Raw genomic sequence first — 22,934 nt, 5'->3', positions numbered from 1 at the left:
TAGCTGACAGCTGCCCCATTCTCTTCAAAAGTAAATTGACCTGAGGCTCTCTTACCTTAACAATGTGCATATCTACCCCATACATTTCTAACCACTTGGCTTTGTTCAAGTAGCACATTTCAGCCTGTGCAGGGCTCTTTCCCCTATGAAAACAAAAGTGGAGGGAGAATCAGTATCATTATAAGCTTAATTTTCTTTTTCCTTCTAACTTAAATTCTTTTCTGTATGGGTACTGTACCTGAAGTCTTTCCACTTCTGAAATATTTCATATTCCATTGTTTCCGTTTGGTTAGGAGTAAATCTGAATTCTGAGACCAGTTCTGGAGTGTGTTCAGGGGGTTCACACTCACCAAGTTCAGCTGCCAAAGTTAGAAATTCCAAATCAGAGAACTTTAAGAAAAAAGATTTAACTATCACCAATTATATCTCCTTATTTCCTTATTTCTCCTTATTTCAAGATATTTTTAGATTTCTAGACCTCTCCATTTATGTTTTACTTCAACAAATTCAGACCAAAACATTTATCAACAGAGGGAATTAGGATACAGGCAGACTGAGCCATGAAAGAATTTGGGATTCAGATTTGCAACATGTCATGTTATCCTCCTCCTTCTCTACTAACATGCAGCTCGTTCTACAACAAAGTTTAAAAAAAATTATTTGTGTCCATTCAGATATCCATAACATAGATATCCATAAAGTTAAAGAACATGATGAACAAAATTCAAAATAGCAACTACGTGAAGGGCGTCACTTTTTTGCTTTATATGAAAAACACCTACAACATCTGGGTTCTATAAATGGACAATTCATTCCCCTGACTTTCCTTAGTATAGAGGTATTAAATTCTTCCGAGCAGCTACTGACCACCTAATACAATTCCAGTTTCCCCCTTGCATAGTTTCAACTTTTTGTCTAGTCCAAAGCCTGGGTAAAATGTAATAATAAATGGAAGTTCTTACTTGAGAATTCCTGTTCTGGGAGAGGAAGGGGTGGCATTCATAACATCTGGGATGCCCCTTCCCTTGGGAGGCAGGATCAGTTCTCAAAGAAAGATCCTCCCTCTGGGCATTCCTCCTCTCCCAGGCTAAACTTGAAGAGTAGGAAATGCACAATCCTCATCTTGCAGTGGCTTCGAGAGGGTCACTGTTCTGTGCTGCAAGGGTTGTGTTCCTTAACTGAAACTCTAAGCACAACTGGAAAAACAACCAACTATTAACACTGTCTGTGCCAAGTAGACTGAGGGAGGGATTAGGGTGCTAAGCCCTAGGTTGTCTATGGGCTCCACTCTAACTAGGCCTGTGAGCTGACAGGTGGATGAGACTCCTTCTCCCCAAGCTGGCATCTAAGAGGGCTGAATGCCACCCCTTCCTTTCCCAGAATAGGAATTATCAAGGTAAGAAATTCCATTTTTCTCTGGAGGAGGAAGGGATGGCATTCATAACATCTGGGATGTATCAGAGCTGTCCAAATGGGTGGGACCAGCAAGAGTCTCACTCAGGACCTCATCACCTGTTGCAACACCTTATGCCCTAGAGTGGTGCCTGATAAAGCTGTGGTCACCATGTAGTGCTTGGCAAATGTGTGCACAGAGGCCCAAGTCGCATATCTCCGTGAGGGATGTGTAATGTCAAATGCTGCTGAGGTGGCAGCGCTCCTCAGGGAATGGGCGGTGATCTCCTCGGGTGGCACCTCCCCCCAGAAATGGGGTAGACCAGCTCGATGCAGGCCCTTAGATAACAGGCCAGGGAGCTGGCCTGAGGCCTTGTGGCCAGTGATTGAGCCCTAGCAAGTCAGAAACAGGGACTTGGACTTCCTAATGTTCTTGGTCCTATCTGAGGGCCCTGCGCACATCCAGGGTGTGTGAAAGCTTCTCCTTGGGATGTGTCAGGTTGGGCCAGAATGAGGGCAGAACTAACTCCTGGGCCCTGTGGAAAATGGTGTTAACCTTTGGAACAAAGGTAGGGTCTAGCCAAAGGACTACCTGGTCACGATGGAAAATACACAACTTGGCATTAACTGACAGTGCCCCCAGCTCCGATACCCTCCTGGTGGAAGTGATGGCCACCAGGAACAGGACCTTAAAACTTACGCTTAAACTTGAGGGGGACCTTAGCCAGTGGCTTGAATAAGGGCCCCATGAGTGCCTCTAACACTTTGCTCAAGTCTCAACTAGGGGACCTGTGAATGGGAGGAGGATTGATTAGAGCTAATCCCCTCAAGAATATCTGAACATGGGGTGAGAGGTTTTTGCCCTGAACCTGCACCTAACAGGTTGCCTAGGGCTGCCATCTGCCCTTCTCCAGGCCATTCTGGAGGAACATGCCTTACTTTAGCCCTAGTTGGGGGCTAAAGCCTGCCCACTGAAGAAAGTTATGCCAGGTAGACTCATACACTTTCCTGGTGGAAACTCTGTGGGACGTCAACATGGTTGAGGTGACCCTGTTGGAGTCTCCTAGGCTGGAAAGCATGTTCCGCTCAATCTCCAGGCAGTCAGATGGAAGAGCTGTGGCTGCAGGTGCACGGTTGGGCCTTGCAGAAGAAGGTCCCCTCTAGGTGGCAGAACCCAGTGACTTTGGGTTGACAGGCAACGAAACTCCAGGAACCATGGGCGGTGAAACCACTTAGGACAATTTCCGCCTGAAGCAGCTTGATCCTGTTTAACAGCCGCTGCAGCAACGCCGTCATGGGAAAGGCGTACATCGGGCCCTCTGTCCGTGGGCTATCGGTGCCTTCTACGCCCTCTTGTGTTCTTGAGAAGAACCTGGGTAGTTGAGAGTTTTCCTGGGTGGTGAAGAGGTCCACCGGAGGCCCTGAGAATCTTGCTGCCACTAGGTTGAATAACTGGGGTTCAGCCTCCACTCAGTCTCCTGGATCTGCAGCTTCCTGAGCCAGTCTGCTGCGGTGTTGTCCAGCCCCGCCTGTTGTTCCGCTTTAATCATGGCCAGGTGAACCTCTGAACAGGGCCATGGCTTCCCTGTGAAGGGCTGTGGACTGCAGGCCTCCCTGTTTGTTTACGTATGCCTTAGCTGTTGTATTGTCTGTCTTGATGAGCACTTGTTGGCACTGGATCTGGGGGGAGAAGCTCAGGAGATCCAGGCAGATGGCTCTGAGTTCTAGAAAGTTGATGGGTGGCATCTCTCCTTTGAGGACCATATTCCCTGTGAGAAGCCCCCTGGGTGTGGGCTCCCCAGTTGAGGAGGCTGACGTCAGTTGTAATGACAATCTAGGACTGGCCCCCAAAAGGAGACCCCATCGCCAGCCTCTGCCTGTTCCTCCACCATTCCAGGTCCTTCTTTACTGGTGTGGAGAGCGTTGTGGTGGCATGGACACAGATCTTGATCTTCTCCTGAATGGAGTGAAACCTGGACCACAGAATGACATCCTGGCACCATCCCTAGGAGCTGGGCCAAGGTTATGACATCCTGAGACTGCTCTGCCAGAACTTGGTTCAAGGGCAACCACAACTTGTTCTGCCTGTCCTGTGAGAGGGAGGTCCTGAACTTGTCCGTGTCCAGCAGGAGAACCAGGTGCTCCAGCTGTCATGATGGGAGGAGGCAGCTCTTCTTCCTATTGATGACAAACCTGACTTCCTGCAGGTTCTCCACTGTAATCTGCACATCCCTGGTTGCTTCCTGCCTGGATGAGGAGTGGATCAGGACATCTTCCAGGTAGGGGTATGAGAACACTCCCCTGCAGGTGTAGATGTGCTACTAGAGACACAAGGACTTCGGTGAAGACTCTGGGGGCTATGCCTAGAACAGACAATGGTGTGATCCATAACAGAAGTGCAGAAAACATCTGTGACTGGGCAAGATGGGAATGTACAGATAAACTTCTGAAAGGTCAATCGACACCCTTCTCTAGTATTGTGACTACTGACTGCCAGGTCACCATCTTGAATTAATGTCTCAGCAGGAAGTTATTCAGCCACTTGAGATTGAGAATTGCCCTCACGTCAACCTTTTTCTTTGGAACAAGGAAGAAGATGGAGTAGATGCCCTTGTCTCTCTGGCACTGGTTCAATGGCATTGGCGTCCAACAGGTGCTGGATTGCATTCAGCATGTGCTGATGTTTCTGGGGGGTCTCTGGAGATTGCCACTTTCCAGAAGCGGTTTCTGGGCTTGGTCCAGTGCATACTCCTTGGACACCATCTCAAGAACCCAGGCATCTGAGGTGATCCTGTGCCACAGTCGGGCAAAAAACTGGAGACGGCCACCTATCGGGGAACCCCCTTCCACATCCTGGCATCAGGACAGCAAGCAGACTTGTTGGGGTTGCTGGATGTGGTGGCATTGACTTCCAAGGAGATTCTGATGTTGGGGAAGAACCTGGACCTGTTTCCTCTATGCTTTTAGGTGCCAGAGTCCCTGGGGCAAAAGGTGGATCAGGGCTACGAAAGGAACTAGGTGGCCTAATGGGCTTCTTGCTGTCCTTGTGAGCTGTGGGCTGCACTTTGTGTTTGTCCCCATTCTCCACTAGGAGGGGGTCCAAGGTTTGGCTGAATACCTTGGAACCTGTGAAGGGGACCACTACTAATCTGGTCTGGGAGTCCTGATCTACGTCCCAATGGCGTAGTCAGATGTTCCTTCTGGCTACCACATTTGCCACAAGGACTTATGCACTAAACTTCATGGCATCCAGGGAGGAGTCTGCAGTGAAAGCTGTTGCCAAGGATATCTTCTTAAGGGAGTTGCGAGCAGATCTGGACATCTGAGTTATGACGTTGACAGATCCTCAACCCAGGCCATAAGGGCACAAGCAATAACGGAGTTGGCTACTGAGGTTGGAGGAGTTGGCTACTCCACTAAGACCCACGTAACAATTTATCTGTGCCTGAGACTGCCGTGCAACCTGGCCTCCCCCAGGGGCTATGTAACTATGGTTCACAGGGGCTCCTTTGCACTCATAGCCATTGCCCCTGGATGTGGGGGAAATGGCCTCTGAAGTATGCTGTGGTGCTGCTGTGCTGTGCCGCTGCACTGAGGTAGGGGCAGTCAGCACAGAAGGTCTCCAGCTGGGCTGCTTGTGAAGAGGCAGCATGTGGTGGGACTGCTCTCCTCTGTGTGATGCTCCAAGTAGCGTGGCGTGCTGCTGCCTTGTGTGCACTGACTGCTAGCACTGCGAGGTTTGTCCCAAGCAGACGCACAAAGAAAATGGTGGGCGCTGGTTGCAGGCTGCCAGAGAAGCCGGGAGGTAAAGCTGTGTGCACTGGGGTTCCGGTCCAATCTTCACCACAGCTGTGGCATCCTGAGGTCTGGTCCAAGCGCAGAATGACCTCCCTCTGTGCTATGTGTTGGAAGGGGTGGGTGGTTCACGCCGCTTTGGCCCGGTGGGCTCCTGAGGTGTTCTTTGCTATAGCCGCAGCAAAGAAGGAAGTCCTGGAGCTGGCAGAGGCCATGCTCCACTTGCTGAGGGGGAGGACGCCTCAATTTGGCGTTGTACTCCCTCGCCCAGCCAGAGGTCCCTGCCACAGCCCCGGACTGGGGAGAAGCGCAGGTGGGAGGAGTCCATGTGGCCGGTTAGACAGGCTTCTGACAGTTGCCTGGATGGTGGACAGCGTGCTCTCATTTGAGCCTCTGATCTCCTGTAAGAGTCCAAGGACAGAGCGCTAGATCTTCTTTCTCATTTTCTTCTCCTCTTCCTTTTTCCTTCTTTTATTTTTTCTTTCTTAGGGGTTGAACACAGGCTCGACCTGGAGGACTCGACCTTACTCCTTGAGAGGCAGGTCTGGTCTGGGAGACAAGGGACACCCAGAGGGAGGATCCTTCTTCGAGGACCAATCCTGTCTCCTGAGGGGAAGAGCACCTCAGATGTTATGAATGCCACCCCTTCCTCTTCCAGAGGAAGGTTTTCAATACGGTTTTCAAAGGAGAAAAGACAGCAGAAGCAACATCCAAATTTTAGTTAAGAACACCTAAAAGCAAGATAAAATTATAATGGAAAAAATCTGAGTATTAAAATGTATTTACTACTTCGGTGAGTACCATTTCAGAGAAACAGTGCTAGGAGTTTGGGAGCGGATTGAACGCCACCATTTCCAGGTAAAAAACTTTGTTTCTATTATTCAAGTTTGCATCAGTCCTCTGTAAACAGTCAATGCATAAGTGTAATTGAAAGAAAAGGCTACCATGAACTTCAGAAGGAGTCAGAAAGTTGTAATCACCCTCTCAGCACAGACCCAAAAACCACACAAAAGGCCTATTATGTTTTGCTTTTTAAGGCCAGTTCTTACATACTTTGAAAAGGAGTACGTTTGTTCACAAGTTTTATCTGACAGCACAGGGTCATGTGAAGAAGCCTACTGTGTATACAGTAGAGGCAGGATGTGTACTGATTCTGCATCTTGCCAAAAATCACATTAGCCTGGTCCTTAGGTAGCCACAGGTAAAACAAATAGCCAATTATGTGAATTGATCATGCTGGTGTTAGACTTACCTTGGAGGCACAGAGCTGCGAGTTCCACAGCTGTTTCGTAAGGGCATTTTAGTCTTTAAAGAAAAATATACAACATATTATTCTTTGATATCAATCACCCTACACAGGCAGCACCACTCAGCCTCCATTAAATAAATTTCATATTTTAGTCATTAAAATGTTTACACGTTGTCTTTCTTCCATAGATGACAATCAAGTTAGCTTACAAATCATTAAACATAAACGAAACCCTTAACTGCTGTGTTTACACTAATGAAATAAACTGTACATCCATGCACTGTGGATGTAATCTACCAAGTGCTACTGCTGGACAATCTCAATTCATCAAGGAGGCTTCCATGGTGCTCCATTCAACCGTCGCTGACAGGAAGTTGCTAAACAGCAGTGTTTGGGGGCTAGACATGGTGACAGTTTCCTACATATAAACCGTTCATTTTTTCTTTATATAAATATGGCCTAAATCAAACATATTGATTTGATAGATTATATAATCTATCACAGCGTTTCCCAAACTGTGGGTCATGACCCAATGCTCAAATTTGCCCCCCCAAAGCCTTACCTGGCATCCCTAGAGGCTGCTTTCAGGTTGCACCAGCCTGCAATCCACTTCATTCACTTTTGTGGGTCTCAGAATGCCTCCCACATGCAACATAGTCATGGAAGCAAACCAGAAGTAAACCTGAACAAGCTTCCGGTTGTGTCCGGGAGGCATTCTGAGGTCTGCAGAGGCCAATGGATTGGGCTGCAGACTGGCATGACCTGGAAGCAACCTCTGGAGACTCCAGGTAAGGCTTTTGGGGGCAGACTGGAACATTATATTATGACCCACTGCAGAGCATGAGTCATGGCGCTCAAAAGTTTGGGAACCATTGATCTATCAGAAAGTCTCAGGAGTCACACATTTTGGTTGGCCTCTGCTGTGGCTGCCAGTGCATGAGACAACTCTGCTTATCTTGATGCTCTTGTGATGCTTAGTTTTTCACTGAAGTGGTAGATGTGGGTTATATCACTTTAGGCTGCAAGCCAGCCTAGATGAATGAATTCGCTACACAAAAATATTTCCTTCACACAGAAAACTAGCATGTGTGGGAAAAGAATTCTAGCCTAGCCTTCTCCTTGACATGCAAGTTTTCTAAGTGTGGAGAACTGTTTTGTATGGAGAAAAATTCAAGCATGGGATTCAAGCACTTGCAGTATGATGTGGTACAGCACAAGTTTATAAACTTTAGTGAAAACTAAGCCTGAGTTCCTCCAAAGCACAGCATAACTGCAGGGACAAGCCCTTGCCCTTTCCCCATTCTGCACTTATCAGATCAAAAGATATTATCACCTGGCAAGTACACCTGGTTAATACATTTCTTCCCTCACTACTTGGGCTTACCTATTTAAAGGAAAACACATAGCAAACTCACATTAAATTTCTGTAATTAAGATCCCCAGACCCATAAAACTACACAGGCATGATGAAACCATGGAGATTTGCCAAAATGTCTGGGAGCATGCCAGCAAGCCCTGTCTTCGTGTTCCATAGCCCCATTCCCCCACCCACCACACCTGCAGTGATTTTCATTGCAGAGAAATGGGTTAAGTGTGGCGGGAGGGCTATGGAGCATGTCAGCGGTGAGGTTTGCCAGCACACTCCCAGACAAAAAATAACATTGTAAGTATACACTTTTCCAAATTTATAAGTATTTTCACTATACAAATTTTCTCTTATCCATACTGCACATATTTAGACCATCCCTTTTTAATCCATACCAAGGTGTTTGATACAAGGTATGGAAACGATGTGTGTAGGAGGGTTCGAGTCCCTTGTAAAGGCAATGACTACCTCCTTTTTTATCCAATAGGTATACCTTCCTTCTGCTTTGAGCTCTAGAAGGGAATAAATTTGCCTCATTTGCACAAGATCAAGTTTTAGGAGGTCGGATCAAATTTTGGGATTTCTCCCCCAGTGGGACAGGAGTGCCCTCTTTCTCAAGTATGCTTCTGTGATCTTTAGGAGAACTGCTCTTCAGGACCCTCAGAAGACTGAGCATGGCTGGGAAAGCAATGTTCTCCTTCATGTGAGATGCATTGCCTGATGGGGTAGCGCAACCCGATACCTTCAAGGTATGTGCATTACATGAAGAAGATGGAAAAAATCATGGGGAAAATGGGAAAACAAGTGAAATAGAAAAGAGTGCTCATAACTTACAATTAAATCTTGAGGTGCTAAACCTCATTACTTCTGAGGTTTTATCATCTATTTTAACATTCTATTGATAGAGGTGTTTGAAAACGGTGTTATTTTTCTCAGAAGTAAGTTCACTGTGTTCAGTAAGAGTCTGTAATCCTATCTTATGCATCGGAAACAAACACCTCTACCTATTGATGCTGTATAATGTTATTAAAAGTTATTTACTCTACTGTGTAACACAGCTTTTCCCTTCTGTTACTAGGCATTTTGGGTGATTTTTGGAGAGAACTTTGAAATGAATTAGTTTTTCCCATTGAAATTAATGTAATAAATGTACTCCTTATTCAGATTTTCACGACAAGGGCTGTTTTCAGAAATGGATTACGTACATATAAAGATGAAAAGATGTACGCTAAATTAAATTTCACAATAGAGCAGGGGTGTCCAAACTCATTGGCAAGAGGGCCACATCATCTCTCTGACATGGTGTTGGGGGCCGGGGGGGGGGAAAGAATCAATTTACATTTCAAATTTGAATAAATTTACATAAATGAATATATTAGAGATGGAACTTGTATAAATGAATGAAAGTCTTGCAATAGCTCAAGGCGTATAAAAGGTCTTGCACAAAGGTCTTGCCAGCCTTTTCTTTGCTGCCGCTGTTTTATCACAGATGTGAAACAGCAAGCAGTGGAGGGAACCCTCATCCCACAGCCCATGTGAGATGGCAAACAGTCGTCCTCAGGCTGAGAGCAGTTACATTGGGCCAGGATGGGTTCCAACAAGTCTCCAGAAGGCCAGAGGCTCATTGGAGACTGGGGGCTCCCTGTGGGCTGGATTGGGAGTCCACAAGGGCTGCAAGTGGCCCCCAGGCTGGGGTTTGGGCACCCCTACAATAGAGAAAGAAACTACTCAAAGGATATTCTGCACTACAAGTAACAGTTCTCAATCAAATGTTTCCCTTTTATTGAGGAGCCTTTTCTTGGGGACTCTTGTCAGTCAACACAATACAACTTCTGGTTTTCGGCAAGAAAACTTTTCAGTAACAAGATGGTATGTTGTACTCTTATTTTGGATCACATTTACTATTCAGATTTTTTCAGATCCTGCTGTGATTTTAGCTCAGTGATTTTGAAATGCAGGCAGTAATAAAAAAGTGAATTTTAATATTTCTTAGATAATGAAAAATTAACATTTTTGTTTGCTGAAACGTTATCTTACAGCAATAACATTCAGGATTTTGAATTCTCTTTTCTTATTGGATTTATATGTTTTCAACTGGTATTCATAGCAGAAAATTGTGACTCAAGTATAAAAGATAAACTTACTTTCCTGAAAGAATGTCTTGCCTTAGCTGTAATACAAACAGGTACCTAGCAAACATATAAGCAAAAAAGATTAGTCACATTTTCCAACCATGCCTCAAATACTCTGTGAAATAATGAATTTAACTTGGGTATCTTTTTAGATGGCTCCAGTTACAGTCCTCAAGAATTTCCATAGAAAACAAAAGGATTACTTTAGAGCACTGCTGGAGCCCCAGCCATCCCATAAACTTCAGCTGAGCCAAGAGGCCCTAGAAAGCTTAGGCCCAACACAAGCTGAAATTCAGTACAGTACAATGCTTCACTGGCTGCCACTCCTGAAATAAAACACTTTATTTCTATATAGAAGAGGGAAACAGAGTGTTCTAGAGAGAGGAGAAAGTGTCCTCTTCCTTTCTTCATGAACCATTTTTAAATGGTACAACAAAATAGAGTTTTTTTAAACCTCATGAATTGTATCCCCCCTCTCATCCTCAGAATATTCTTTACTGTTAACAGCTCAAGCAACACCTAATTTCCACTTCCCTACATTCTCTTTCCTGCTGCCAGTGACAGTCTCAACATTCCAAGATTCAACTGCCTTCAACATTCCATTGGCCTGGAAGTCACAGTATAAATCCTTGTCAAAAGCTACCATCTTATACTTGTGTGGTCCCTACAAAAGCTTCTACATTATCGTACTAGGAATCTGAATAAAGTGCCTCGTGAGTGAGCCACCGCTGCTGCTGTGACAAGGGACCTCATTCCCTCTAAGATGCAAGATGCAGTACCAGTTGGCACTCAAAAACAGGGAATCAGACTGGTCTCTTCTGTTTTTAGCCTTCTCGTTTCCTGCCACACCCTTTTACTAAATGACAATAAACCACTGCTCAGCACCTGCTGAACCATCTTCCAAGAAGCATTCTTCTAGAAGAGCAATCATGGCTCCCTTGCCTTCCCTCCCTGAAATCAGGTAGGACTACTATCATCTCCAGGTTTGCTTAAAACAGGGGTCTCCAAGCCCTGGCTAGTGAGCCACATCTGGCCCTCGACAACATGTTAAGATATATGATGTGGCCCTGGGGCCGAAAAGTTTAGAGACCCCAGGCTTAAAAGACTTTTTCTTTCTTTGCTCCACCTCTGAATTGGGAAATTGTTGTGTCCTGGCAAACCAGCCCCAAAATACCTGCAGCAACTCAAGTCTCATCCCAGCAGTTACAGGTAGGTAAGAGTGGGCTCCGGTAACCTGACCACTGGCCCCAACATACACTGTCTCTTGTGCCTCATGTGCACTCAAATTGCTGAGATGTGCAAGCCCAAACCCTAACCAGTTTTCCCTCACTGACACAGCTGAGCCAATGGGGTACGTGCTGCATCCTGCAGTCAGGTGGCGGCGGCAGTCACAGAGGCCTCCTCAAGGTAAAGGAACATTTGTTCCCTTGCCTCAGAGCTGCATTGTCCTTACCTCACTGCTGGAAAGTTGGTTAGGATTGTGCCCTTAGGATCTCTTTCCCTTCCTCCTTTTGTTGTGCAAGAGTGTGAGTCTAGAACTTCTGAGACTATCTTTTCTAATAAAGGGTATAAACTCTGCTAGCCTGGAGATTAACCCCATACCTCCATTGTACAGTTCCCCTTGAACCAAGCCAACAAGATCTCTAAGCAGCAGAACTCCTTGACAGCTCTTGCCTGAATGAGAGCCAAGTTTGCTCTCACCCACCAATCCCCTCGCTCATTAATATTGCTGTATAGGTTAAAATTAATTATACAGCAGGAGAGACAAGCTGCCCACTACAAGTGAATGAAGTGCTTTGTGGCCTACCTACATGCTCACTCTTTCCAGAATACAGAAAGCCACAGTCTTGCACTATAACTGGAAACTTTCATCCCTTCTAGCTTCTTTCCCCTTTCCCACATGGTTCTCCACCTCTCCCCTCCTTCTCTCCCACTACTACACCAACCATGGTTCTTTTCTACTCCCTGGTCCCCCATTTAATCTTCCTGCTAATACTCCATTTCCCCTTCCCCATTTTTTGTGTTAATACATCCCCTTCGTGTAAGAACTTAGTCTTTTGTCTTAGCCAACCTAGCACACACTATTGTTTCATACTTCACAATCTTTGGTGTCCTGTGATGCTTCCACTCACTGCAAATGCAGCATGTGGCTCCTGGAAGTGACTGATGATGATATCTTCTAGGTTTAGAAACTGCACAGGTTTAGAAATTGCGCAGTACACTGTAAAGGCTGGTAAGATGCTCGGGGTGAGCGGGAGGGCCCTTTGCAGCATGTGAAAACTGCACCCAAGAGCTTGGCCAGCCAAGCCTCTTACCGGCCCCTTCATTGTCCCATGCAATCTTGCTGCTGGCAGGCTGTTGCGGCAGTTTGGGAACTGCTGGGCTTAGCCATGTGTGTCTATGTCCATGCAAACTTTGCACTGCATATTTTTCCTTTCCCCTTTGTTTTACTGTATATTTACTACCACAATAAAGTTATATCCAGTTGCACCTGCATTCTTGTCTTTCTTCTCTTTATTTCATGGCAATCTATTGAGTTGTGCCATGAGCCATTGCACTCAATGCCTGCACATGGAGTAAGTGCAATGATACACATGTCTCAGAGCACACCAGGTAATATTTTTTTCCAGAAAAAGATCTGCCAGAGGCTTTGAAAAACTGCTTCCAGTCCAACTAGACAGTAATTGTCTAGATCAGAGTTCTTCAAAAGGTGGTCAGGACCCAAAAGTGAGTTGTGACCTAACCTCAGATGGGTCACGGCAGAACTTACACTGCCATTTTGTTCCAAGTCTTCAACCTGCACAATCAGAACAGTAACCAGGGCTAGATAAGGAAAACCCAGCTTTGGTCAAGCCCCAGTGGACTCCCACAGTCTCCCCCGCCATGGCACTCCCTCTGCTCTGCCTCATATAAACTTGTTTTCTTTTTTCTTTCCTTCTGCTTTTTAACATGGAGAGCATGCTGTTGCCAAGCCATTGTCTCTCCCTCTACCCTTCCACATGGCTCAGAAGAGAATGGGCAGAAAGACACTGTAGCAACACACACTGATTGGCCTGCACTGGGTTATTAAAACAAAAAAAGCAACTGTGGCCATGCCCACTCCTCTTGTCTGCTGGACTCTTTTCAGGTAGGTCCCATGTCATAACTTGCTGTTTTTGATTAGTTTAAGACCACTGAACTAAATAAACCAATAGACTGAATGGTAGAAGGCAGTTTCATATGTTCAACATCTGAGCCAACAAGTCTCTTAAATGGTGTTAAGGTGAGAACTGGGAAATTTACTCTGGAAAGGAGGTGAAAAGTGCTCAAAAGCATTCCCATTATTGACTTTTGCTCTCTTAATCATGGTTATAGAGGCATCAACTTCAAAAAAATGCAAAAGTTACCCCTTCCAATAATCACCAGTTTAGGCACTCTACATGCTCAGAAAGTGCTACACAAAAGTTGAGTAGTATTATTTAAGCTGCGTAGACCTTTGTTGAGCAACTGCAGAAAAGCAAAACGCAAAATATATTCCCTCCCATATTAGAGTTGCAAATTGAAGTTACTTCCTACCTTGTAAATTCCTCATGGAGGTTGTTTGGTTCCGAAGAATAGTATTTGATTCGAAAATACAACATATATGGTGGCCCAACTAGATGAAGAAATGTTTTAAAATGTCAAAACTAGAAGCAAGATACCAATTTTTTTTTTAAAGTTCTGTATTATAATGCAGAAAAAAACCTTGTGAGGGCCCTGAATGTCTAGCTTAAGTAAGGCTGATGTCACAAAGACTGAGTATTAGTGCTGTCACAGAAAGACAGAACATGAGAGAGGAATGTGCATTGAGGTTGCTGAAGGAAAAGGACTCTTGAATGAGAAACAAAAGCCTGAGCGACAGCCATACTTGCTAATCATGTGTGTGCACTGTTCATGTCTAAAGCTGGATGGGGGTCAAAATTGATTTTGGCATCAAAAGCATGCATGGAAGAGGCAAGCAAGCAAGCGGAGTGCCAAGACATTTTAAAATGTCTTTATGGTATGTGACAGAGTAGGCTTATATTCTTAAGCAGATGTTCACATCCAGGATCACTTAACATTAGTTAAGTCTTTGCTGTTAAGAAGTATGCAGTTTTACTTTGTAAATTTAATGCACAGTGGTGGACTATGGGATTCCAGGCTGCAGAGAAATGCAGGAGAAGTCACTGCCAGACAGAGGAGGAGGAGGGCATTTTGGAGAAAGCTTCTCTCACACATTCTGGTGGAGGGGAAGTGTCACATGGAGCACACACACTCTTCTTCTATATGTCCTCTAGGTTAGTGTTTCTCAACATTTGTCCTTCATCAAACCACTTCACGTGGTCCACCTATTCAAAGTACCACTGGAAGTAACTGGCAATGACATAATCAACCATTAATTACATCAAACACCAGTAAGAGGCTCAGGGCGGATGCTAGGACTTTATTGAGCACAGAAAAGGATGCTTTGGAGCCTCCTACCACTGTGTGTGGTGTCATGTTCCTGGTCTCGCTGCCAGGTGTCCAGACGTCACAGGAGTACCACCGGGCACCACCTCAAGTATCACTGGTGGTGTCCATACCAGTGGTTGAGAAGCACTGCTCTAGGTGTATGTGGGAATCTCTCTCTCTCTCATGTCAAGAAGGAAAGGGGCAGGAGAAGAGTGCACACTTGCTTTACACTCTTGCTTTACACACCTACTCAAAAGTAAGCCACTGAGTTCAATGGAACGTACTCCGAGGAAAATGCATACAATATATAGCCTTAGTGTCACAAATTTTATCTTAAAACATTCTTGAAATAACTTTTTTGGCTCAAAGCCTTTAGATTTTCTTGCTATCTCATTGACTTTTGCCAAGTTACCCTACTACCACAGGGGTTGTAAATCTGATTGCTAATGCCTGCTTATATGTAAAATCTAATACCAGTCACAAGAGATGTTAAAACAAACTGACTGGTGTTAAAACAAACATCAGAAAAATTTGTCTAGCTAGTAAACCCTAAGTTTGTTTAGCTCTTATCTAACCAGATCAAGATCTGCAAAGAAAAGTACTGAACAATGTAACATCAGGAGAAATATTAAAATGCTTACAGTTCCATTACGCACCCAGACATACACATTTTAATTTGAAAAGAATTGAAGGTAGCGGGTGAGCAATCTGACCCCATAGTTTGGAAAGTCTGAAGTTTTAGCAAAGAATCAAGATTCAGGCTTATCATACTTACTTTTTATTTGCTTCTTAATGGGTTTCGAATGGTCCAACCAATGCTAGGAAGAGAAAACCCTTGTTTGAAATACATATATATGGCAGGACTTTGCTGGTCTTAGCAAACTCTCTAGTTTAGAAAAACAAATGCCATTGAAGATTAATCTCTGCCCCAAGAAAAGAATCATTTGCACTGTTTGCACATGCTCTGGAATCAATTGCACTATTTCTGTAGCCTTGATTTCACAACAAAACATTGATTCAAATAGTAAATAAAACTCAAGTGCTCTTGCAGTTACTATTTAAAGCTATCCCACTCTTCAACAGATATCACTACAGGGCAGCTAACAATTTAATGGGTACAATAAACACAACTCAAGACAAAGGCTTAGATCAGAATGTGCTGTATTTTGAACAGAAGATGGTTCAGTATTGGGGGTGGGGGTGGGATTCCCTCTGACCTTCCCTGATTCCTACCTCCCTGTCCCCACACCTGCAGACCCCTTCACCACATCTGGAAAGTTCTCACTTCACCCTCAGGAGACGTTTCAGGACAAACTCAAGAAGAGTCCTGAGTGTGGAACTCTGCTTGTGATTCTTAGCATTCAGAGTGATAAAAAAAAGAAGTTAATGCACAATAAGTTCCCAAAAGCTTTTCTCAAATTCTGCACAGATCAACATCAAATGACTTCTTTTGGGATGGAGTACCTTAATTGGGGGCATAAGCTAATTGGGAGCAGACAACTTCAAATGTTCTCAGCAGGAAACCGGGCTCGTGTGAATAAAGGGGTCTCACATCATATGCTTTTAGAGCTTTCATTTAAAATTTACTGCACCTCTGTGAGAGTGTAGGCACTCCTGTCCCCTCAAGTTCTTCACCTGGAGCTCAATGTCAAAGAGGGTGGGATAAGGCGAATTAGGTTCCATCACCACTAAGAGAACATGTTATGCCAAAATATGCTGTGAATTACAATTTAGTTTGCATACCAATTCAAAAGTAGACCCAAGTCTTGTCCCAGGGCACCCTAGTTCCTGTAACTGGGAACTTCTCATAGAACTTCTTCACCCCAGACGATAGAGGTTGCCAGACAGGAATGGCACAGGGAAAGATCTTAGGTGTTAACACTGCCATACCTGAACAGCATCACAGCTTTCCTCTTGGTCTGGCTGGCATCTCACAACTAATAGCTCTCCATTGTTCCATTTTGGAGAACTAACCCCCAAGCTCCGATAAGCTAGTCGGAAATTAACAGACCTTCACATGTCTGCAATTCACATGAAATTCACAGACCACTCCAAATCAGATTGAGTGATGCTTTTGGTAAAAATGTAATTGTTAGTGGTTGCAGAGTAAATATTAAGATTTTTTGTAGTATTTCAAAAACACAAATGTTTTAACAGCTTACTACATTTTTCTCCATGAACAGATCTAATGTATTCCAGTTTCTAATGGCATAAGTTATGTCCATAATTCTGCATTCATAAAAACTTTGATTTAAACTTCTGATTAACTTTCAAGCACAGGTACAACCTCAGTGCAGCCCTGAGGTAAGGGAGCAAATGTTCCCATCCCTTGAGGAGGCCTCTGTGCCTGCCTCCCCATCACAGGAAGCAGTGCATACCCCATTGGAACAGCAGCACTGGAAAATCGGATAGGTTTGGGCCCTAAGCTGGTGACATGGTCAGAGGCATATCTGCATCACGCTCATCATTTCTTTTTAATATGTTCTGATTTGGACTTTCTGTCTGATTTTGGGTAAATTGGCTTTGTTTTATTCTTGATTATACTTAGTTGGTTTTTCATTGTTGACTTGTCCTTGATTTATTTCTAAGTGATTATGCCTCCTTAAAAAAAGATAAGCTTACTTCTCCTTCTGCTAAACAGCAGCCTCTCCTACAGGAGACCTCAATGCACTCTCTGCTTTGCTTACAACAATGATCAACTTTCAAATAAGTTTGAATCTCAGCAGTTATCTCAATAGTCTCAACAGCTATCAGAATTCTTTGCTAATGGGAAGGCGGCTATTGAATGTTTGATCCAACAAGATGCTGTTGATGCTATGAAAGCTAATGTTCAGGAGATGAAAAATGAGATAACAGTGTTACAGGATCGAGTAAATAATCAGGAAGTTACTATGGCAGCTTCTCTTAATGATTTAGGTGCCAGTATTTTGCAGTTGGAATGTACAGTACCAACAGTAGTTAGAGTATTCTTGGCATAAAATACTATGTATTATTGTATATTACAACTATTTTGACTTCAGTCTCTGAATAGCTGAAGCATAATATTTTTAATTATCACTGCAACTGAAACAAATGACTATTTAAAATATTTATATCCTGCTACCGCTTCCAACTGAGGCATCCAAGTCAATTTAAATCAATTATAAAAATAAAAATTACAAACAATTAAGTAATCACAAAAATAAAAAAAGAAATAAAATTAAAACACAAACTTAAAAAGTAAAAACCGTAAAAAGTAAAGTTTTAACAAGTAAAACAAAAAACACCAGCAAAGGGGGGGGGGTGGAGAATCACCCAAATCAAACAAAGATTTTTAGGTGCTGCTGAAACACATGCAGAGAGGGAACAATCTAACTTCAGGATGTATAAACTCAATATATGGAACACTATCACAGAAAAGGCCTTCTCTGAATCACCTCATGTCAGATTTTAAAATGTGTTAAGAACACAAGAACATAAGAACAGCCCCACAGGATCAGGCCATAGGCCCATCTAGTCCAGCTTCCTGTATCTCACAGCGGCCCACCAAATGCCCCAAGGAGCACACCAGATAACAAGAGACCTCATCCTGGTTCCCTCCCTTGCACCTGACATAGTCCATTTCTAGAATCAAGAGGTTACACATACACATCATGGGTTGTAACCCATAATGGATGTTTTCTCCAGAAACGTGTCCAATCCCCTTTTAAAGGCATCCAGACAGATGCCGTCACCACATCCTGCGGCACAGAGTTCCACAGACCAACCACACGCTGAGTAAAGAAACATTTTCTTTTGTCTGTCCTAACTCTCCCAACACTCAATTTTAGTGGATGTCCCCTGGTTCTGGTGTTATGTGAGAGTGTAAAGAGCATCTCTCTATCCACTTTATCCTTCCCATGCATAACTTTGTATGTCTCAATCATGTCCCCCCTCAAGCATCTCTTTTCTAGGCTGAAGAGGCCCAAATGCTGTAGCCTTCCCTCATAAGGAAGGTGCCCCAGCCCAGCAATCATCTTAGTTAACCTCTTTTGCACCTTTTCCATTTCCACTATATCCTTTTTAAGATGCGGCGACCAGAACTGGACACAATACTCCAGGTGTGGCCTTACCATCAATTTGTACAACGGCATTATAATATTAGCTGTTTTGTTCTCAATACGTTTTCTAATGATCCCAAGCATAGAATTGGCCTTCTTCACTGCCACCGCACGTTGGGTCAACACTGTCATTGACGTCCACCACCACCCCAATATCTCTCTCCTGATCTGTCACAGACAGCTCAGAACCCATTAGCCTATATGTGAAGTTTTTTTTTAATTTTTTGCCCGGTGCATGACTTTACACTTACTTACATTGAAACGGATCTGCCATTTTGCCAATTTGGAGATATCCTTCTGGAGCTCCTCACAATCACTTCTGGTCTTCACCACTCGGAAAAGTTTGGTGTCGTCTGCAAACTTAGCCACCTCACTGCTCAACCCTGTCTCCAGGTCATTTATGAAGAGGTTGAAGAGCACCGGTCCCAGGATAGATCCTTGGGGCACACCGCTTTTCACCTCTTTCTCAACAGAGAGACAAACACATTTGCTTTCTTCTAGATCTTGTCCCTGCAAAGTGGATCAGCAAGTGGGTCTCCAGAAAGTTAGGACAGAGGGGTTATAAGATCCTTAAAAAGGCCAGGAGTCACTAGGAAAGCCAAAGATTTCACCTTACAGTTCTGGAGAGTTACTCCAGCATACAGAAGGACAAAGATGAACCATCACCCACTCTGTGCATGGCAACCCAATGCAGACCTGATCATTTTATAGCAATTCTGCTTATACTGAACATTATGTAGGATTACTTTCAGTAATAAACCATCTCTAATTCGTAGTTATCACACTTTTAGGCCCTCTGGCATTGTCACAAAAATAAGTAGTGTATTTTACAATAAAGTAGGCAGTGTACCATACCAATTTCGGGGGGGGGGGGAGGCACTGAAGAGCATCCAAAACACTAAACTACTGGGGAAGGGGAAGAATGTAGCCTTTCAGGAATCTTTAATAGGTTGTCACGTTTGCAGATAAGTACTTAGCTACATTTTTTAAGACAGTGTTTCCCAAAGTGTGGGTTGGGACCCGTTTTGGAAACATTAAAAAAAATGTTGCAAGCACCCTTGCCCAGTTTGCAGAAGAAAACTGTCAGCTATTGTGGAGTAATCTCCATAGCCCCAAATTAATATGTCACATTTTCTGATTTCCTCTAGTAATTGGCATGCTGTTGATCATGTATGAACCCAGTTTCAGCCTTCTGCCTGGCCCAGAAGTCCTAACTGTACATCTTACTCTCCAGTTCAGTCTTCTGGATACTCTGGAATGATTGTAAAAGTTTGGGGGAACAGTCCTTGAGCCCTAGACTTTCCAGGAAGAATCAAGCAAATGTCTGCACACATACCCTATGTAAAGTTTCTAGCAGCCTCAGGAGTACAGGACCCCATTACCATTAATAGTGTATTACTTATTAATAAATACAGTATTTTTTTTCTTTCTACATCTCTTTTTTTATCTAGTGGATCACAATAGATTGTTGTTAAAAGTGGGTCCCAGTGCGAAAAAGTTTGGAAAGCACTGTTTTAAGAACTGGTAACAGAAAAGGCCTTCAAGCAGCTCTGGGGGTTTCAGTGTCTAAAGCACTGATTCTCACACATTTAGCACCAGGACCCACATTTTAGAATGAGAATCAGTCAGGACCCACCAGAAGTGATACCATGACCAGAAATGACATCATCAAGTAGGAAAATTTTTGACAACCCTAGGCTGCAATCCCACCCACACTTACCCAGGAGTAAGTCCCATTTACTGTCATTGTTAAAAGAATGTACATAGTAGCTTGTTAAAAGTACAGGTCTGTCACATTTCCCCAAATGCAGTCACATACCATGGTAGCATCAAGTCTAATATATTAAAAATAAAATATTGAAACGAATGGGACCCATCTGAAACTGGCTCGCAATCCACCTAGTGGGTCCCGACCCACAGTTTGAGAAACACTGGTCTAAAGCCTTTCACTCCCTAAAATCTAGCCCTGGGCTGGAGATGTTAAAAGCTCTTATCTACTAAATGACAATTTGCTAGCTACATTATGATCCACACTAATTTTTCACAGCTCTATTTATAATTGGACAGACTACAAACATCACCTCAAAAATAACTACCTGAGTAGAAGAAGAGACTTGGGCGTAAGAGCCTTAAACCCACAAACTCACATGTTCTGGAAGGACAGTATCTAAAGCATTCTTAAGTAAGTAAGGTTTTTCGTGGAAAAAATTATTCCATAGCATTCCATAGTCTATGTAGATGGTAGACTACTGGTGTGTCATCTATTACTGAAATCTTTCACAGTGTTAATATATGCTGAGTTTGGATCTATATTTTTCTATATCAAAGGTCACTGCAAAGGACAGACATTGGATCATTCAAATAATTAAAAGCACCTAATAGTTATCACCAAAATCCAGACATCAGCATACAACAGATTAATAGTCCAATCCTATGCATGTCTACTCAGAAGTAAGTTCTATTGGAGTCAATGGGGCTTACTCTCAGGAAAGTGTGGATAGGATTGGGCTGTAAATCTACTCTAAACACTAAATTCATTTTGAACTCATTCATACATCTGGTTTTCTACATGCAGACTGGAAAAATGAATTAAACAAGCAGTACAGTCAATTCTCATTAACTACTTGGGTTCCTGGAAAACCCTGTGGTTACAGAAACTGTGGTTACTAAATCATGGATTCTACGGGGAAAATGGGGTTAGGTTTCCAGAGACTATCTTCACTATACACTATATGAGCTTTATGAACCTGAATTTTACCTTGAATTCTATGGACTGGGCGATAGCAAGGACAGCTGGATATCTTGGTAAAACATTTTCGTTAGCACTAAGCTTTGCTGCCATTGTTAAGATTGTGGTTGAAATTTGAATAAATATCTGAATAAAATTATTGTAAAGCAGTGAGCACTTGAATTATCACTTCTGTCCATGCACTGCCCAATAAACATGCAAGACAAAGATGTGGGTGAATGGGTCAGTTTTATTATGGTCAGTTACAGAGAGGGAAACATGGGACCTGCACCCATAGGACAAGGGTAGTTTGTAGTGCAGAGACTGATTCGATGCAAGGGCGTCAGCTGATTACCTGACCCTAGGCCAGGTATTCCCACCCTGACTTCCAAGCCACGCTGCCATGCCAGGGTCAACCAAGTCTATTCAAAATCACATGCAGAACGGCAACCACATGCAGAATGAGGCTCAGCCAGTTATACAAACTCAGGCCCCACATCCAATGCATTCAGCCACCCATGGAGTCACTTGTGAAATCTTGTGGGATGGGGAAGTCTGGCAAAGGTGATTCTTACACATGTAGCAAAGGGGATTGGGAAACTGCGACTTGTTAAGCCGGCAAAAACCACTGCAATCACGTGGAGACTTGATAAGCCACGAGAACAACAGAAGCTGCCAGAACTGCCTGAGGCCTCTCAGACTTCTTTTGGCTACTGTGAACAGGCACAAATGGATTCAAAGCAACCACAAATGTGAAGACACAGGTTAACCTTTATTGACATGGAATCCACAGATAACAAGGACTGACTGTTATTTGTTTCTTCTCACTCTATCTAGACCTCAGAACGTGAGCATTATGCAGGAAAATACTCAACTTTTTCAACAGCAAAACTGACAAGCCAAAAGGAGATAATTAGCTCAATTCACACCAACTCACAGTTTGGCATGATGAAGTGAATCAAAGAGGCCACCACCTGGATTTATCTTCCAAACAGTGGTGATGCCAAATTGCTAAGGCTCTGGAGTAAAATCCCACACTGACCCCTCCTACTCCTGCTCCCTGATGGCATACTGAGTGGTACCACTGCCACCAGGATTGAGCATTCAAGGGTTAGCTTTCTTAGATAGGCCTTCTGATAAGTGTGGACCCTTGGCCTGACTTAGTTTACCCAATGCTACCCCAATTTTAAACTAAGAATTGTTTTAAAACTCTTTGTTGTAAATTTCTAAACAGTAACAAAAGTGTTTAGTTCAATTTAATTTTCCCCCGCCCAACATTCTTTGTAAAAATAAGCAATATGCTATTTCCTATTTTGTTTACTTAAGCATTGACTGAGGATATTAATGAAGTTGACCAGGAATGGGACAATTGAACAACGGGAATTTATTGTGCTAAATATGCCAAACATGAAACAATACATTCAAATCAAATGCAGTAATACCTTCCAATTAAAGGATCTTTGCTGAAAATTATCCAGGCATTTACACAAACAGTTGAACAATCCATGGCAACAGTATATACCACAAGGATTTAAAAAATCAGTTGAGTATTGAAACATAGTGAGACAAAGCGGTTCACAAGTTTAGTTACCACAGTTAGCATCCCTCCTCCTTCCAACAAGTAACTGTGACGGAAGGGATGAGACCTTGCTCTCCTAGCTTTGAACAAGGAAGAGGTAGGGACCAAATGTTGCCAAACTCAACTTTGGAGATTTTAAGTGCCTCGGATGCCAGCATAACTACA

General features: G+C 43.5%; 1 protein-coding gene across 1 annotated transcript in view; it reads right to left on the bottom strand.

The window, feature by feature from the left end:
* Nucleotides 1–22,934, bottom strand: part of LOC136651492 (band 4.1-like protein 4B) — a 72,931-nt gene that overhangs the window by 13,897 nt on the left and 36,100 nt on the right. The window contains exons 3-8 of the mRNA XM_066627948.1: nt 15,159–15,201; nt 13,490–13,568; nt 9,947–9,991; nt 6,440–6,492; nt 239–359; nt 56–143 (exon numbers count right to left, since the gene is read on the bottom strand). Of these exons, the coding sequence (XP_066484045.1) occupies nt 56–143; nt 239–359; nt 6,440–6,492; nt 9,947–9,991; nt 13,490–13,568; nt 15,159–15,201 (429 nt within the window). The remainder of the gene's footprint in view (nt 1–55; nt 144–238; nt 360–6,439; nt 6,493–9,946; nt 9,992–13,489; nt 13,569–15,158; nt 15,202–22,934) is intronic.

This window comes from Tiliqua scincoides, chromosome 5 (genome assembly GCF_035046505.1).
Source record: "Tiliqua scincoides isolate rTilSci1 chromosome 5, rTilSci1.hap2, whole genome shotgun sequence".
NCBI lineage: Eukaryota > Metazoa > Chordata > Lepidosauria > Squamata > Scincidae > Tiliqua > Tiliqua scincoides.
Note: the sequence above shows the minus strand (reverse complement) of the source record. Positions and strands in the feature narration are given on the sequence as shown.